General features: G+C 36.7%; 1 protein-coding gene across 2 annotated transcripts in view; it reads right to left on the bottom strand.

The window, feature by feature from the left end:
- Positions 1-19516, bottom strand: part of RBBP6 (RB binding protein 6, ubiquitin ligase) — a 32651-nt gene that overhangs the window by 5296 nt on the left and 7839 nt on the right. The window contains exons 3-16 of one of the 2 annotated variants that reach the window (XM_043560267.1): positions 18953-18989; positions 14369-14413; positions 12188-12276; positions 11979-12075; positions 11439-11578; positions 8401-8573; positions 6605-6708; positions 6156-6490; positions 4546-4642; positions 4326-4404; positions 3924-3978; positions 2536-2604; positions 486-848; positions 92-193 (exon numbers count right to left, since the gene is read on the bottom strand). In XM_043560267.1, coding sequence (XP_043416202.1) covers positions 92-193; positions 486-848; positions 2536-2604; positions 3924-3978; positions 4326-4404; positions 4546-4642; positions 6156-6490; positions 6605-6708; positions 8401-8573; positions 11439-11578; positions 11979-12075; positions 12188-12276; positions 14369-14413; positions 18953-18989 — 1785 coding nt within the window. The remainder of the gene's footprint in view (positions 1-91; positions 194-485; positions 849-2535; positions 2605-3923; positions 3979-4325; positions 4405-4545; positions 4643-6155; positions 6491-6604; positions 6709-8400; positions 8574-11438; positions 11579-11978; positions 12076-12187; positions 12277-14368; positions 14414-18952; positions 18990-19516) is intronic. The other variant, XM_043560268.1, reaches the window with a different exon arrangement.

The following is a 19516-nucleotide window of genomic DNA, read 5'->3' on the forward strand; positions in this document are numbered from 1 at the left end:
GTAAGTGCAATGTTATTTATATCCATAGCTAATCCCTGGATATTCAAAGTCCCATTTGTAATTCTGTTGTGAAGGCTTGCAAAACACTAACCTGGAAAATGAGCGCCTACGCTCCTTTTGAATCTTTTTGTATTCCATCAATTCCTTAGCAAAATCATTTGTAAACTCATCTAGCTTGGACTTTTTCTTTTCCCTAGTAAAATAAAGTTAAAGAGTGAAAGTTAACAAAAACCATTTAAGAAAACTAACAAGACAAATGTAATTAGATCATGAATGAAATGAATGAAATTGCCATTAGTTTTCCACTTTAAAACTATAAATAACTAGGAGTCCCTGAGGAAGTTGCTTGTATGGCTTTGGTTTAATTTTTAGGTGATTTTTTTTTTGTACTAACTGGAAACAGTAGAAAATGTTTCCAAAGATAACCTGTTTAATGTTACATCAGAAAATGAAAGTGTATGATAATTTCACACTGAAACACTCACTCTTCCTTCAGCCGTCGTTGCTCTCTATAGAATTCTTCCCTGGACAACGGTGGGGCTTGCGTTGTTGGGATGGTATTTGAATGAGCTGTCTGCACTCCTGATGATACCCAAGGTGTCGATAAATTGGCCGGAGCTGGCGGAAACCCTGGAGGAGGGACACTATATCCAGCAGGTGGTGGCTGGCCAGGAGGAAACTGAGGAGAAAATTGTGGTGGAGGAACACCTGGAGGGAGAGGAAGTGTATGGGGAGGAGGTGGATACAAAGGAGGGGGTGGGACAGGCACAAAAACTGGAGTTGCTGGTAGTGATGGGCCTTGAGTTCTCTGTGATCTTTCGCTGTGGTGTCGTCCGCGGTTTATACTTCTGGAGAAATAAATTCCAAGATATTATTCCTTCAAACTAACATCACCCGAGACAAGTAAGCTTGTCTTTTCTATCCATAATTATCTTCAAACTTACAAACAATGGAATAGAATCAACTATTCAAATAACACTGATATTTATATGTAAATAAAATTTTTAAGGCCACCTGGGGATTGAGATGATCCAAGTTTACAGCGCCTTCTCCATGAGGTGCTGCTATATTTAGAAATTCTCTTTTGGGAAGTTCAGATTCATTACCCCTCCACAATGATCTCTGGTGACTTCCCAATCTGTCATTTAAAGGAACTAACAAGGCTAATGCCTCTCTGACCTAGGCCTCCCCCAAAAGCCTTCCAATATCAAAACTTTAAATGAAGAAAAACCACCTCCTGTAATCTTTTGAGGTAGGAAGTGTAGAAAGATCCTTCAATGTAGAAGAAGTATTAGGTATTCTTTATTTTTATAGTTTTACATAATTTTATTTCTCACCTGATATTATATCATGAGCATGTCTCTATGTCATTAAAATGTCTTTGGAAACCTAGTTGTTAAATGGCTTCATGGTTTTGTGGGGTGTTCTGTACTTAAAGTACTTTTTATTTATTACATTTTTAAACACTGAGGTATAGTCACAGTTACATTATTAGTTGCAGGTGTGCAACACAGCAATTCAGTTAGGTCTGCATGTTACATCATGTTCACAGTGTGACTGCCATCTGTCCCCACACCATACCATCACAGTACCACAGATTACATTCCCTACGCTCTTTCATCCTCAAGAAAGTAAGTTCCACTTTTAACATCTGTAATCAACAGCTAAAAATCTCGATTATTTTCTCTCAAAGGGTTAGGTGAAAATTACAGTGCTGGCCAAAGTTTCCAAACTGTCGCTCTTAAAAGAAAACAGTGGCTTCTTTAAAACATGGGCTCATTTCTGTTAAGCTAACGGTTCTTTAAATTCTAGGTAACTGGTACAAAGAACAGCAGCAGCCAGGGTTTAGATTTTAAGCCTCTTCAGAATCTGAATTGGTAACTATTATCTTCTATTAACACGTGATCTAGTAACAGAGTTACTTAGCAATTCTCAGTAGAGCACTAGAAGACACCCTTAATATTCTTATTATAAAGTTCATTTGGAGGCCCTTTACCCTGGTGGCGAGAACGACCTCGATAAGACCTACGTCTTACTTTGCAGAATAACATGGTTTTTGCCTGTCCAGGGCAGGAGCCCCGAACAATCTCTTTGTCTCTTCTTTTGGAAAAGAGAAGGTGGGAGAAGACTGGGACAATTGAGTCTAGAAGAGAAATAAATGCAATTCTTTCTCACGCTTGAGAGGTAAGTTAGTTAACTTTTGCCTTAAATTAAACTGACACCTTAAATACTGTCTGGGCCTTAGTGACTTCCTTCTACCCTCAAAAGAGTAAATGTAACCTAATATTCTGCTGTGTGCTGGAGGAAAGTAGTCATTGGGAAGGAGTATTAAAGATGCAGCCTAAAAGCATCATTTAAAACACTAAATGTAACCTGTTCTTCTCTAGGCCTCAAGATCAACTACTGAGGACTGAAGTGACATAAGCATAAAGCAAGTAATCTCCCTCCCTTGCCACTGCCATGCTTTCGTTTCTTTGTGTTCTATCTTTCAGCAGTGTCATCAGATTAATTTTTCAAAATTTTTAAAAAGCATACCTGTAGCAGCTCCTCTCCCCCCTTCTAATTTGCTGTGGCGGAGAAACCAGATATCCAAGCTTATTGGAACTGTGTGGAAAGAAAGATAAAATGGGCTTGAGTATAATATACAACCTCCTAGTGTGTAGACTTTAAAAGATACCTATTTTAACTACTCTAGAAGATTTTTCCTCTCCCTGATCCCCATTCGGAAACTTGCTCCAGATAGAGGAGATATGAGCAAGCATTACACTTACTTGAGTTAATTTTCCTCATTAATTTACTGTTGACAGTAACTAAACCTCAATGTACAATATTTTCCACAATATGGTATTTCATTTAGCATCCTACAAGTGACTGTGAACTTGTTACAGAAGAGAAGAGCCCTTTCATCTGCTAGGCGCCATGCCGGTGGGGAACTAGCACTGTTCCAATTCTGTAGATGAGGCAGTGGGGCTGAGGAGTAAAATTGCATGCTCAATGTCATGGCACTGCCAAGTGCAGGGGTTGGAATTCCAACTCAGGCCTACCTGTCTCCAAATCCCTTGCTCCTTCTACTGAAAGAATCTGCTAAGTCTCTCATTTAGTCTATTTGTTTAAATAAAATATTTGATTTATCTTTAAAAGAAAAATCATAGTTTTAGAATAGAAGCCAGTTTATGCAAATATGTAAGCCTGTTGATATAGACTAAGACACAAGTGATTGCATACATAGACAATAAGTAAACATACTAATTTTTAATACCATAGAACATCTTATAAAGATCATAATTCCTTGTATTTCACAGGGCAAAAAATAATATCCTATACATTTTGATATGCAATAAAATCTCATTAACACAGATTATTCAAAATGAGAAATTCTATGTTTGGTAGCCTTTAATCTTACTATGTGTTAAATGAAAATTCGAAAATCCATTTAAGGATAGGAAAAACGAGGATGGCTCAGTCACTTAAGCATCCGACTTGGGCTGAGCTCAGGATCTCACGGTTTGTGAGTTTGAGCCCCACATGGGGCTCTGTGCTGACAGCTTGGAGCCTGGAGCCTGCTTCGGAGCCTGTGTCTCCCTCTCTGTCCCTCCCCCATGCTCTCGTGCTCCCCACCCCCCCATCTATTAGCACAATGAATGATTCAGTATTTCAAATACTCTTTCAAAGAAAATAGTATTTCAATTAATCTTATCTATTCATTAACTGAGATCCTGTCAAGATCACTTTGTTAAGACATGAAAGTAAAAAGCGGAGCCTGGGTGGCTTAGTTGGTTAAGCATCCAACTTCAGCTCAGTCTTAACATGTCATAAAAAAAGGGGGGTTTACAATAAGAAACATTCAGCAACACACTAGATTATAATTCCCATTATCTAGTTTGAAAGCAATCATCTGGAGATTATTTTAAACATATACTTACTGTTCCCAACCTGGTCGACCACCACCCGGACGAGCAGTATTTATTCTTACTGGACCTTGGAAACAAGAACAGTAGGTAAATATGAAATTGCATGTTAAATAAAGTTAAAATTATTTTTTATATATATATATTTTTAATTTTTTTTCCCAACGTTTATTTTGGGGACAGAGAGAGACAGAGCATGAACAGGGGAGGGGCAGAGAGAGAGGGAGACACAGAATCGGAAACAGGCTCCAGGCTCTGAGCCATCAGCCCAGAGCCCGACGCGGGGCTCGAACTCACGGACCGCGAGATCGTGACCTGGCTGAAGTCGGACGCTTAACCGACTGCGCCACCCAGGCGCCCCAAGTTAAAATTATTTTTTAAAGGAGAAAATGTTCAACCCAAAATGATTTTACTCACCAGTTGTGGGGATCAACTGTCCATGCAGTAGTGACTGTCCAAGCAAAGATGGGGTTCCAAGTACAGGCACCTGGTAACCCTTTAGGAAAAAAACATGCATAAAAAGGAACAGTTAAAAAAAAAAAAAAAAAAAAAAAGAGGGAGAGTTAAAAAAAGAAAAAATTAAACCCATCAGAAAACTGTAAGATAAATCTCACATTTAAAAGCCAATAAAACTTACCTTCTCTTCCATAAGAGCAGTAATTGCAATTGAAGAGGTTCCCTTTGAATGTTCTGATGCAAGGGCTGCAGCTGGTAATATTTTATTATCAGAATCCCTAGAAGACAAGAGAATTTGCAATACGTGAAAAAGTCATCAGAAATGGAGGAGTAAGAGTAAGCAAATTACAGTACATAATTTAGTAAGTCTGTTCACCCACCACCTGCATGAAGATGCGTTGATGAAAAGTTCTGAGTCAAGTGGAGAGCTCTTTGGATACAAAAGTGATAAGGAAAAAAAAAAAAAAAAGGAAATCTCTTTAAGAAGTCCCATCTATATAGATGGGAGAGAAATCAGTAGTAAGAATAATAAAGCTTAAAAAAAAAGAAGAGGGGCGCCTGGGTGGCTCAGTCGGTTGAGTGTCCGACTTCAGCTCAGGTCGTGATCTCGCAGTCGTGAGTTCAAGCCCCATGTTGGGTTCTGTGCTGACAGCTCAGAGCCTGGAGCCTGCTTCAGATTCTGTGTCTCTCTCCCTCTGCCCCTTCCTTGCTCATGCTCTCTGTCTCTCAAAAATGAATAAACGTTAAAAAAAAATTTTTTTTTTTTTTTAAAGGAAGAAAATCAAATTGTGGGACCAAAAGAATACAGGATTAAGAGTAAATTCTACTTCCAGCTCCACCACTGAAAAGCCAATGAATTCTGACTGAGGTCTTAAATATAAATGTAAAGGTCCCAGTCCTCAAGATTTTGCTTCAGTATGTCTGCACAGACCCCTGGCATCTATTTTTTTTTTTTTTAAAGTGGCTGATTCCTCAAGAATTTATGAGCCCACTGGGGCACCTGGGTGGCTCAGTTGGTTAATGTCCGACTCTTGGTTTTGGCTCTAGTCATGATCTCAAGGTGAGTTCAGGCCCCCAGCTGGGCTCTGCGCTGACATAGCGGAGCTTGCTCAGGATTCTCTCTCCCTCTCTGCCCCTCCCCCACTTGTGGTCATGTGCGCTCACACTCTTGTCATTCAAAAATAAACAAACATTAAAAAAAAAAAAAGTAGGGGCGCCTGGGTGGCGCAGTCGGTTAAGCGTCCGACTTCAGCCAGGTCACGATCTCGCGGTCCGTGAGTTCGAGCCCCGCGTCAGGCTCTGGGCTGCTGGCTCAGAGCCTGGAGCCTGTTTCCGATTCTGTGTCTCCCTCTCTCTCTGCCCCTCCCCTGTTCATGCTCTGTCTCTCTCTGTCCCAAAAATAAATAAACGTTGGAAAAAAAAAAAAATTAAAAAAAAAAAAAAAAGTATATATGAACTACTGGGGACTACATGTCCAAAGATCCTTTTCATGTCTGAACCAGTAGGATTTAAGTGAGTTTTAATTCACCACTTAACAGGGGTGGTTGGCAACTCGTACAGTTCTTTATCCTGGGATGCTTAATCATTTGCCAAGTGAAACTCCTTCATTTGCCTGTTCCTCCAATAAGATTGAGTCATCTCTTAAAAGTACCCGTTTAGCAATGGGTTACTTTATGGAGTCACCCGCCTTAACTGAGCACAGTGGTTCACAAGGATGATACTTACCAGTCACTATAACAACTACTAAAGCAATAAACAACAATGAAAAACCAGAGAGATACACAGACTTACCGGAAAGGTCCATCTGGTTTTTCAGAGTGGACTGAGATGGACACTGTGGCAGTTATATCAGGTACAGGAGCCGGGGTAGAAGATGAATTTCCAGGCACAGGAGGGGCCAAGGAAGACTGATTAGAAGTTAATGAAGATATAGAAGGAGCTGGGTGAGTTGAAGAGGTCACTGGAATCATCAGGGGATCCTGTTGTCTTGATATTGGAGATCTCATCAGAGGTTGTAGGTTCCGCTGAATGAGTGGTCTCGGAGGTGGTATTGGGGGCTGTGGTGGGGGTAACTGTTTTCGTAGCCTTTTTGTATAACCGGTTTCATTTTTGAAGTTATTAACAGCCTATAGATACCAAACAGAAAGATGCAGGAAAATGTAAGGTGGTATTTCCTCAAGCACAGTTTAAACCACCAAAAATTTTTAAAAATTTTCCAAAAGGGATACAAAGTCAGTTACCTGTCGTAAGAACTTATTGGCAATTAAAGCATCAGGAGAGACATCATTCTGATGGCATGTTGGACATGTATGATCATCTGATTCCAAGAGTGCTGTTCTTATACCTATGTGAAATATTTTAAATATTACATTACTCTTCCCAAGCACACATTACTTATCATTTCTAAGACTGAAAAACTTAAAAGTACAGACTCTCGCCTGATAGCACTCCTCTGCTGTAACTTCTACCTTAAAAACAGAAGTCATTGGGGTGCCTGGGTGGCTCAGTCGGTTAAGTGTCCGACTTCAGCTCAGGTCATGATCTCGTGGCTCGTGAGTTTGAGCCTCGCGTCGGGCTCTGTGCTGACAGCTCAGAGCCTGGAGCCTGTTTCAGATTCTGTGTCTCCCTCTCTCTCTGTTCCAACCCACTCGCATTCTGTCTCCGTCTCTCTCAAAAATAAACAAACATTAAAAAAAAAAAAAAAGTCATAAATAGAATTTAAACAAAAATTTAAATTGAGAGAAAAAGCACTCTTTCCTAAATACTATTCTCTTTGTTTAGCTAAAAATTGGAATATTATAGGGGAAAAAAATAGAAATAATATATAGTCTAGAAAGGTAAAAAATTTACAGGGCTAACAGGATTTTTAAAAGAGCATCAGGAGGAGGAGTGCCTGGCTGGCTCCATCAGAAAAGCATGCAGCTCTTGATCTCAGGGTCGTGAGTTTGAGTCCCACATGTGGTATAGAGATTACATAAATAACTTAAGAGAAAAGGGAATTATAAAAAAACAGAAACATTGTTCAGGCAAGGAAATCAGCAACACCTACAGCACAGTACAGAGGAATAACATTAAATTACAGATTCACTGCTTATGCTTCAGTGTAGTAAAAAATTCAGTAATGCAAGTGGTTTGTTAAATCTAAGACACTTGGAAACAAATCTTAAGTGACCTCTTCTTGACTTTGGTCTTCACTGGAGAGGCCCCGAAATAAAGATTTGTATTCCAAAGCTATGAAATGAAAAAAGCCAAAACAGGACTAAGCAGTGAAATTTTCAGATGATGCCATTTTCATCTTGGTAAGAAATAGGCGGCAGAAAACCCAAGTGGGAAAAACCCAACCCAATATAAAAGATCAGAAAAAAATCACAAGTAACCACAAAGGCAAATGTTGGGTAGTATGTTTACAGAGAGCAGTTCTCAATTACACTTAGGAATTTTAGAATAAACTATTTTTCCACCATCCAGGAAAGGGTGGAACCCTTTAGGTACCATTTAAAAATATTTCCAGAATATCTAATGCCCAAAAGGCTTTCAAAATTCTGCATACCATTTAAAATGTGTAGGAAACAGGGGTATGTCTGTGGCTCAGTCAGTTAAGTGTACGACTTCTACTCAGGTCATGATCTCACAGTTTGTGAGTTCTAGCCCCCCATGGGCCTCTCTGCTGTCAGCACAGAGCCCACTTTGGATCCTCTCTCTGTGCGTCCCCCCCTCAAAAATAAACTTTAAAAACTAAAATAAAATGTGTAGGAAACAAAAGTCCTACATTTTATAAAACCTTAGTACAGTCACCCTAATGAAGGTATAAGAAATGGTCAATTCTAATATTTAAAAGGACAAAGAGGCTGTTGTTTAAAGAAAAAAATGTAGAGACAAATACAGTTCTTGCTATTAAAGGTGCAATGATGAACTAAATGATCAATTATCAACATTTCATACTGCATTATTAAAACATACAATGTTGCTAAAGAGCCCTTCCAAATAAATACACATATTCTAAGATGTGTATCTCTGAAGGTTCAACATTTCTTACATTCATCGCAATAACTGTTTCCACAGCAGGGAATGACAACGGCATCAGTCATAATATCTTTGCAGATGAGACACAATAATTCATCTGGGATAGGATCATCTTCTTCTGAAGAAGAAGATGGTTCCTCTGGTAAGAAAGGTGGTTTTTCTTTCTTCCCAATTGCATATGCTTCTCTGTAAAAGAAGGTTTTACTGTTTTAACATTGTTAAGAAAACAAAGTATTACTAAGATAGTACATGTTCTACTATACCATAATGGGAGCTTATAATTCAGTACGATGCCAAATTCGTTTACACAAGTATAATACCTTCCAAAATAAGGGAGTAGTTATGAACATCCTCCCCCTAAGCAACAAAAGACAAAACAAAATCCTAAACAAGTATAACAAAAAGAAACAAATGCTATAAAAGTGGCTAAAAGGATCTTAAGAATCCACAACTCTAGAACTCAGGGCCAGAGAATAAAGGGACACATTCAATGCCACAAGTTTATGCTTAAGTGGCAGAGACAGGATTTGAACTTGGACATGACAACACCCTAACCACAATTTTCTCTATCCTACCATGTTTCTTGAGGGGGTGGGGGGTACGGAGGGAATTCCCTTCCATAGACCAACAGTCCCCAAAACCTGTGAAGGTATCAGAGAGCATGCTATAATATAGGAAATGGAAACTGGTGCTGACATCATACAATCGAGGGGGACAGTTCAAGGGAAATATTATGCAACCAACCACACCAGTAGCTAGTAGCTAGAATCATCAGACTTCAAAACCAGTGGTCTACTTCTAATTAGTATTTTAAAAGAGAGATTAATCTATTTATAGCCAACTAAGAAATACGAATGACTTCAATGATTAGAATATGTGTTACAAGAATATAAAGTAACACTTCGGTCATTTTGGGTCCGTTTTCTGGTAGAAATACATTTTGCAGAAATGTTGCATATTAAACATATTGAAAATAAAACACTAGGGGTGCTTGCATGGATCAATTGAGCGTCCGACTTTGGCTCAGGTCATGATCTCACAGCTTGTGAGTTCGAGCCCCATGTCAGGCTCTGTGCTGACAGCTCAGAGCCTGGAGCCTGCTTCAGATTCTGTGTCTCCCTCTCTCTCTGCCCCTCCCCTGCTCGCTCGCTTTCTTTCTCAAAAATAAACATTAAAAAAATTTTTTTTAATAAAATAAAAAACCAAAGTACACTATTCTCATTTGTCACCACTGCTTCCAACACCCACATCTTCTCTAATCAGGCAGATTTGTATAACATAGGAATTCCTAGGTAAATTCTATCTCATTTAGGAACAGAGTGTGTCAATCTCACTGCTGAAAATGAAAGCATCTCAGCTGTACAGAGGAGGGTACCTGAGGTGTGTTATTTGTGTTGCAGCTGCTCCATAGACATCACCACGACTCCAGAAATAAGTATCAATTTGCTTATGCCCCATTGTTCCCAATTTGTGAAAGAGGAGTCTCCCACTGCCCAAAAGAGAGAAAAGAAAGAAAAAAAAAAAAAAAAGAAGAACAGAGGATAGAAAAAGAAACAGAAGAAGAGTCTGAGTTGCTTATCAGTGGTGTTAGTGGAGAGGGTGAAAGTTTCATTTAAAATATTTGGGCTCCCATTTCCCCAGTATTTGCTGTGTGTCTGGCACAAATGGGCTTTTGCATTTCAGCATTCAAAAACAATGAAGTTAATTATTAGTTAGGGTTCACAAGGGTGATGTTAATTTTTCCGACACAAGCTTCCATTTAAGTACTTATACTTGTATATATTATATCAAGATGAAGCGGTCTGCTCTTAAATTGTGTCTGTAAAAACCATCCATTTCAACCTAAGTTGTTTGGAAGCACGTATGAAATGTCTGAATCAGAAACAGCGTAAAAACAGACTGCTCTAAGATGAATCACAAGACAAAGGATGGTGACTGATCAAAAATTGATGGGGGTGAAACGGAGAAAGTGAGCAGGGCTGGGAGTTCAGGAAAACACTAATCCTTATCTGTGAATGAAAACAATCTATTTACTAAAGTGTATACTCAAAACCATAAAATCTTTTCAAGATCATTCCATGGCACTGCCGTTTTCATCACCTTCATCTGCGCACTATGCTGCGTTTCAACGCTACAGCATGAGGCTGAGGACAACTGTTCTTTTACTCATTCTCTTCATGTCACGATGAACAAGGGCACTGTTATTCTCTAAATGGATGTTTCTCAAGGTATGTCCTGATGATGCCCTCACTTCATAACCCACTGGAGGACTTGTTGGAGAACCCAGTCCAAAGGGACAGTTAATACTGTGCTCTGTATCATGTGAGTTCATAACTGGTGAGGGTAACCACAAAGGTAATTAGCGGGATTAATAAAAGCAAATAAAATGAGAAGTTGTCAGTTGAATTATACCACTAGTAGGTTTTCAGGTCTATCCACTTCATTAAGAATTGGCTCCTAAAATAAGATCTGAAAACACATTCCAAATAAGCATTAAGCTGTAGGGTATAGAGCTGTAGCTCATCTGAACTAATGGGTTTGTAAAATAAATCGTTATTTTAGAAGTTTAAGACTCACACGGTACATCCAAACTTATTCAAGAGGACTCAGTTCTTCATTTATTCTTGGCACTTAAATTTGCCCTGACATCTTATACAACTTTTGTGCTTAAGCCTTCTGTTTCTCAGAATGATTAAGACATTGGTCTTTTTCACTTAACACATGTAGATAGCATAGAAGATCATGTGGGAGTATGTATGTGAATGAAGAAGAAAGCAGGGTATGACAGAAAAAGAAAAAATTAGAAGCCCACAAGGGAAGTGGCACTCAGTGGTAACAAAAACCCCCAAACCCATTCTAAATTTGCATTTAATGGAGCAGACTGCAGCCTCTCATTCTTCACACAGAAACGCAACATGTGGAGACCAACAGTCTTGCTATACAATGCTCACAAGAAATCCAAGTAGCCAAGTGGCGACCCCAAGCCTACATAAAACACCAGTGCCCAGACGGGCTGTGGCCTCACAGGTCATACGTAACTAGAATACTTACGCGTCTATAGTCGGTATCGCATACTTTCCAGTGTTGGTAAGCATTGCACCTTTCATGTTAGGATCTTTCACTTCCATCATAAAACTTCTGGGAATACCAGTGCTCTTTTTAATCCTCGGACCAGATTCAAAGTTTTTATCCTATTTGGAGGGGAAAGGAGAAAGGAGGAAGAAAGAAAGCAGTTACCCTTTGTTTAATATTAGCTAACACGCAGTGCTTATTAACTGCTTATAGTTTCTGTAGTGCTCTACATATATGATCTCATTTAAACCTCACAACAGCCATGCGAGGTAAATACTGTTATTACCATGTCCGTTTCATAGAGAAGACCGAACAGGCTTGAAGAAGTCAAGTGGCCTGCCCAAGCTCAGTCAACCGTTGAGCAGCAGAGCCAGGATCTGAAGCCTGGCAATCTGGCTCCACAGCCTGAGCTCATTTGCCATTATAATAGAGAAGGCAGTATTTACCAAGAAAAATCCGATAGCTAAGAAATCATTGTGAGAAAAATAAGGTGTACCATGGTTTCTACTTTGGACTTACCCCGTTTGTTGGGCAATTCTTAATGTAATGGCCAGGTTTACCACAACGAAAACAGGTATAAGATGGAGGTGGTGGGCCTAGAGGTTTCTTCATGTAACTGAAAGGGAAACAGAATTACATGTACACAAAACCTTGAAAGAATAAAGCTTCTGATTGGGGGGAAAATCCACCCCAATGTACCTGTTAGTATGAAGCATTTATGGACTTACTTGATTGGGTCGTATTCATGGCCAGATTGCGACATCATTGCTTTAATTTTATCTTCTTCAGAAGCATTGGCTTCAGCCAGATTGGCAGTCTGTTTAACAGGTAATTATTTGACACACACATTAGAAACACATTTAAGACCACACAGCCAAAGACAACACCACTCATCCTGTAAAGAGCAGTATCTAATCTTGCATAAAACCTAAAACTGAAAGCTATTTACACGTATAACCTAGAAGAGGCATCAGGAGTTCCTTAGGTCATTCATTACATGACGTTTGGGTGTCTGCAGGGCTGAAGGTCTTGCTGGGGGCACTCAAACCTTAGACCCTGTTTGTACCTTACATTAAGATTTACATATGACTCCTCTAAGAGTTAAAACAGATTAAGGAAACACTTGACATTTTAAGCCTTAAAAATAATTCAAGTGTCGTAGCATAAAGACTTTATATTTACAACTTGGAGGTAGGGTTATGGGTAAAACAATTGAACATAATGCAGATGATATTAAGTCAGAAGGCTCTTTAAGAAGTAGAATCAGTTTTAAATTAAGTGCAAAGCACATGCAACGGAGCACTCATCATTTTAAATCCGATTCTCCGAAGTTTTATGAACTTCATCTTTAAGGTATTATATAGAATAGCCTAGATATAACCAGGGTCTAAGGGAGTGAGTCCTGATAACTTGAAGCTTCAAGCATCTAGCACTCACATCAGCCATTCATTGGGTTTTATCTTTACATTCATCCACAAAACAAGCAACCAGTTTTAACATTTTATTGTAATTTTATATACAAAGAATGCTTAACATTAACAGAGCTTAGAACAACAGCAACATTTACAGAAAACTGGATTACAGATGTTGAACAACTAATTTGTTTGAACCCAAACATTAATTTACAAGTAGTTAAAAAAAAATCTCCCAAACCTCCAAAATTCCCCAACTGCTTCCCACAAAGAAACAATGGTAGGAACAGACCAAAACTGAAATAGGGTCCTTACAGCACATAAGAATTAAAACCATGAACTATAAACTGCTTAAGATGTAAACTCTATGCTAGACCACTTTTGCATTAGAAAATTGTTAAGAGACGATGGTTTCAGCCCACTTCATGTTTTAGAATCATCGATTTTAATGTTTAGTTTCCCCAGAACAAAAGCTTAAAAAGCTGTATTTGTTACTAGGACATTTCTTTTGGGATACATTCTAGGGGAAGAGGATACAACCTAAAACAAAGTCAAGGATAAGATAGGGACAGCACTAATGGAAAATCCATCTAACTCATTAATCTTGGTTGCTAAGTCTGGTTTTACTTTGATAGTAGGGAAAAAAGGATTTTTGGAAAACTGGAAGACTTCCTTCTTGGTCCTCAAAAATCTGTCTAATCTGTAATGTCTTCTTCTTTTTTTTTTTTTAAAGGCATGATTTGCAAGCTACGTCTATTGCTTTAAAAAGTAATCCATCACTAGTGCTTTCCCAAACAAAAGGTACACATTGTTGAGCAGAAAATGCAAGCAATTTTATCGCAAAACATGGCATATACAATTATTTCAGGAGGTAACAATTTGCCCCTCTGCCAAACATACACATTGGTATATTCCTGCAAACAGCTTTACACATTTACACAATTCACTGTAGTCTGTGTTCAAACAAATTAGGTTGTCTAAAACTTTTTCTAATGCAGACAGACTACAAGTCTAGAGCATAAAGAAACAATCGTAACACATTTAAAATGTTGACCTTCATGGGATCAATTCAAATATTCAAGAAATAGCCGTGCAATTGTCCATGTAAAGGAAAGCTTCTATTTTGGCTGCATAAAGAAAGTCCACATAATTTACAGCCAAAACCAGGGAATTCCTCCAGAACTTTGTTAGTTTCCAATGTATAATTAAACAAAATGTGTAAGGGGGGAAAAAAACCCACCAAATAAGTGTAGCTTCATGTGTTTCTTCTGTCTTGAAGATGACCAATACTCCAACATTATGGTGAGGCTGACAAAACACTCCCCCTATCTTCTCAAAGCGGCAACTACTCTTTACAGGATAGTAACAATGTGTACAATATTTTTGTAAGACATATCCTCCCCAACCCCTCTTTAAACAATTGTTCCACATTTAAAAAAACACGATGTTAGAAAAAGATTTATATTTGCAAGAATAGATATATATATATATATATACCTTTGTAAGCTGGGCCAGAGAAATAGATGCAGAAGAGTCATCAATCTGTTCACAAAAAATTAAACACACATTCAAGTTCCACACTGAAAACATCTGAAAGTGATCATTTAGTCCCTATTGCCAATTAATGTTCAAATATTGGGCATTTTCTTAGAAGTTTTCTAAAGAATGTTATTCCCTGTTTTTAAGCTGAAATTGCTCACCCCACTTTACCCTTCTCTACATATTCCACACATATAATAAAGGCTTAAGTTGAGGGGGACTCAATTACAATATTAAAAAAAAAAACAACAAAAAACAGGGTAAAGAAAAATATATCACAGAAAATATGTTCAGAGCAGTGACTGAATATTAAATAAGAGTCCGTGTCTATCAATGGTTTCTAAATCTGATAATGCTCAAGAGAATATACACTAGAGAGAATAAGAAATCTAACTTTCCTGGAGTGCCATTACAGAACATGGTAAAAAACAAGCAGCTCTTTAAAGGCTCAGATAATTGCTTTAATAAAACAGCTCCCACATAATTGCTACTTTTTTCTCTTTTTTTAAGCATGTACTGTTCGGTCTGAATAAGTTTGTTTATTCTCCCATACAAAGAGTAAGAATGGCTTCTTGCCAAAGAAACCACAATTTTATCAGAGCAAAGATGTTAAACCAAAAAAAGGAAAACCAGTGGTAGTGTGGAGCAAAGGCAAATAGGGCTATTAGGAGGATGGACTTTAATAACGCGTGAAGAAAGTTAATTTAATCAAATGGAGAAAGTATTCTATATTGAATAAAATTTTAAAAATGTATTTTCAAATGTGGTATTTTAAGATTTTTCACTATTTGACCCCCTGAAATGATTTTAATATCAGTTTTTAAAAAGTGTGTATCTGTATACACACACACACACACACACCCCTTTCCCATCTAACTCTGAAGATATGATTTCCCTGTTAAGTGTACCAAAAAGAAAACATTATTTGCTTCCTATATAGTAATTGGGTTGCTTATTCAACATGTTGTAAGCTTCTCATGCATTATTGGTCAGAACTCTTGTTTAAAATGGAGAGAATGTAACAAGATGTCTGGATCAAAGAAAAATAACAACAATGAAGGGAGTCTTCATCAGGTATTTTTCAAATATTCCAGAGAACTAAGAGAATTAAAATAAAAGCAGCATGACTTACAGCCCCAAATAGAAATGTTACCAGTTTCAATATGAAGCTCTTAGCACAATGCCTACCACAGCAGGAGTTCAGTCAATAAAAATCATGTTTGCTAAATTTAAAATATATCTTATAAATATCTTAGGGTTTTAAAAGTCAGTTTAATGGATAGTATTACTGGGACGCTTACTTCAACAAAAGGTTCTTAGCTCCCCACTGAGGGGCTGCCCCAGAATTTGTAATGCACTATTCCATATTCCTAATATGCAATCATATAATTCACCAATGTGTTCTTATTCTCATCTGGCTCTTAAGTGTTTTCATTACAGAACTAATCTCAAAGGAAGCTTAAAAAAACAAACAAACCATAAACATCCTATTTTTATCCAGAATAAATTCTGATCATCTCAATCGATTTTGAAAAGGGCTGCTTTTTGCATTAGTTAGGAACTATGTGAATCTAAATAACAAGAACCAAATGCTGTCAAGCATCATCTATACTGTTTCTAACCAATGAAACTAATAACCCTTCAAAACAGCCCATTACTATCTAGAATATGAACACTCATCATTTCCTTAAGAGAAAGCAGTTATATTAACTTTCTTACAGCTAGAACTAAAATACTAACATTTTTTGTTCTTCCCACTATATCTGTTTTTTGTTCCTATGTCGGGCCATCTGGTCCTTTTAGTTTTCTGTTGATTTGTCATTAGTACTGGATAAAGTGGTTTCAGATACTCAACAACATCTATATCACTTTTTTCCCCACCAATCATTCTAGCACCTTAAATACCTTAAAGTCCATGAGAAAGTCAAATTTACCATAAATTGTGAAAGGTGTCCAATAGTTTTCTACAAAAAGCAAGGTACTAGAAATGAGTGAAAATTGCTAACAAGGAATGGTTTAAAAATGACTAGGAATTTACATGTACTAGGCAGCAATAAATGTATTAACTCTCAGATACTAATGATTTAAAAAATGCACCACATTAAAAAAAAGTCGTCTTCATAAAAACTGATCAATGCATACTGTGGACATCATTAAAATTAACCCACTTCCCCACATCTAATTTGTGGTCTTGCTTCTGGGAGAAAGAATCTGAAATATTTTATGCCACTTACACTCACTTGAAATTAAAGGATCCTACAAAATACAATTCTGATATTTAGTAAACAGGAAGAACATCCAGCTTTGGAATACCAACATGAAGGATGGCTAAATAAAATAAGCTAAGGAATACAGACAGAAACAGCCATCCTTGATTACAGTTGGCTTAAGTTACCAAAAATGTACACACATTTACTTTTATTAATCAGCATTTAGAAATCTGGTTTAGTGGCTCTATCTTACTTGGCTTTTGTGAATGTGTACAAGAATACGTGATTCATAAGATGGGCATTAATTATGCTTAATGAATATATTCTCTCATCCTAAACACCAGCATATGTACCCCAAGCAAGTAAGTGGTGGGGATATTAAGTTATCTAATGTCTCCATTTCAGACAATTCTACCTAAAAATTAAAGCCACTTTTAAAGTATTAAAAAAAAAAAAAAAGAAAAGAAAAGAAAAGAAAAGAGAAACCTAAATAAGCATAAAATAAACTGCTTCTTATAAGTGTAATACAGACATGCCAGGGAACACACAAGGCTAAAAGAATGTTAACTTTATTTATGAACATGTGATTTGTGTTTATACACATGCTAATAAACAAAAAGGAAATAACTGTTTTCAAGAAATAAAACTTCATCTGAATTAGTTTAAATACTATATAAAAATACTTTATACAAAACGTGTTACATTAACCACTACAGTCACCAGGATAGTCACTCTGATTTGTGCTAGCATTTGGATACATAAAATCAGTTTTAAACCAATCACCAGCAAAACAGAAACTTGGACAGTTTGTTTGTTGTTTTTTTTTTTTTTTACAGCATTATGCTTTAAAAACCAAAAAAAACAAAAACCAAAAAAAAAAAAAAAACCAAAAACCACCAAAAAACAAAAACAAACCCAAAAAACAAAAAAATAAAACAAAACAACAACAACAAAAAAACCCCAAAACAAAAAAAAGCCCATATACCCCAGAGGGTGGGGAAAAAAAACCCAAATCTCTAAATTTTGATCTTCAAATCACTGTATTTAGTTCCATGAGAACTAAAGGCCATATATTTTAGAGAACAAGTCCAAAGTTCAGATATTCTATATTATCATGTTTAAGATGCAATGATCCAAGGTTAGTGAAATGCCTGATACACAATTAAAGATCAGTAGTATTTAAAAAGGATAAAGTGAAACAGCAAGCAGTATCCTTGAATTCTAAAATGAAGATTTCAGACATCTCGTATTGTGTACAAATCAAGCCTGAGCAGTAAAATGTTTAGAGAACCATCAAGTTTACAGAACTCCGTTACTACAGACCTACTTTCTGAAACACATTTCACCTCACAACTTAGGTATTTCCACTACCTTTTATTTAAGACCTTCAAGTCAACATGGTGTTGTACTTTAGCTATGATAATAAAAATTAAGATGTTATTCCTCTTAAGGGGAGTTATCTTTGATAAGCTACAGCTTTCAATTAGGTTATAATTAATGCAGCATTTTAATATCTTATAAGAGGGAAATATTTTATTTTGGAGAACTAAACAGGCTAGAACTGGAAGACCTTGTATTAAAATTTGAAAACAATGTACTGAATTGTAGAAATCATCACTGAGACGTTTATGTACTCAGGGGGCCCAAATTTCAGGTCTCACTTTTATAGTACAGATATCAACAAAGAATAAAAGCTTGAAATTGCCAAATAAAGCAAAACTGAATAATAAAGCTGCATCAAAAGTCTTTGGAAAGCTTTTTTCTATAGGTGTCTGAACTTGGAGAAAGCATCAAACTTTCATATTAGTTCTGCATGTTGCTAATGCATTTTTTAAAGCCATCAATTAGGCAGAAAAAAAAAAAAACTAACAAAAACTAAGTGATACAACGTGAAAAATGGCAAAATATACACTCCAAACATTTTTTTTATTGCAAGAAACAAAAAGCACACAACAGCCTGTACATACATACAAAATACTAACTATAGACAGACAGATGTAGAACATGTTATCATGTTCATTAGTGTAAAACCTACATGATCTAAAAAGAATCATACATTAACTGTACAACACAGTGTCATACAGGGAGAATGCTATCATATTTAATATGAAACAGCGTTTTTTGGGGGGCACAAATTACCCATTTCTACAAAATAAGTCTGCAAATTATGCCACATATATCCATATTCAACTGAGCTGTCATCAAAATACATTTTATTTACAATATGTACTATGATCAGTTGGATATTAAGTTCTAAATGATTCACTTCACTGCTACATTATAAAGGTAAAAGCAATGTGTAGAAAAAGTGTGAGATTGTGTTTTTACATACTGCTTTTGAAGTTCCCATCACTGGTTCAGTTCGACTTCTAAAAAATAAACAAAAACAAAAACAACATTAATTATGAGTTGTTATTTATGAATTGTGCTAAAACATCTTAACACATATGTCTAATTACATGTCTTTATGAACACAACTTTCCTTTGTACAAACATTTAAAAACAGCCAATTTCCAAAGTAATAAATACACTACTTTGATCTTTAGTACCTTTAAACAGCTTAAGACATACCTGTGACAAAAACAAAACAAAACAAAACAAAAAACAAAACAACTTGGTACAGAGGAATTCTAGAATAGGCGTATCAAGAGTAATAAATACATTACTTAGGTTAATCTTTACCACCTTTAAACAATTTAAGACAGATCTGCAGGAAAAAAAATTCCATACCAAGGAATTCTAGAATACGTGAGAACAATAAACGTTTTCTCAAAGGTAGCATGAAGATCTTGTTAAGAAACTTTGTAGTTATTTAATAGACTGAACAACCACATTACATCATTCCCCAGTTTTTTTTAATAGGTAACAAATGTAAACTTTCACACATCAGATCTTC

Source organism: Prionailurus bengalensis, chromosome E3, assembly GCF_016509475.1.
Source record: "Prionailurus bengalensis isolate Pbe53 chromosome E3, Fcat_Pben_1.1_paternal_pri, whole genome shotgun sequence".
Classification (NCBI taxonomy): domain Eukaryota; kingdom Metazoa; phylum Chordata; class Mammalia; order Carnivora; family Felidae; genus Prionailurus; species Prionailurus bengalensis.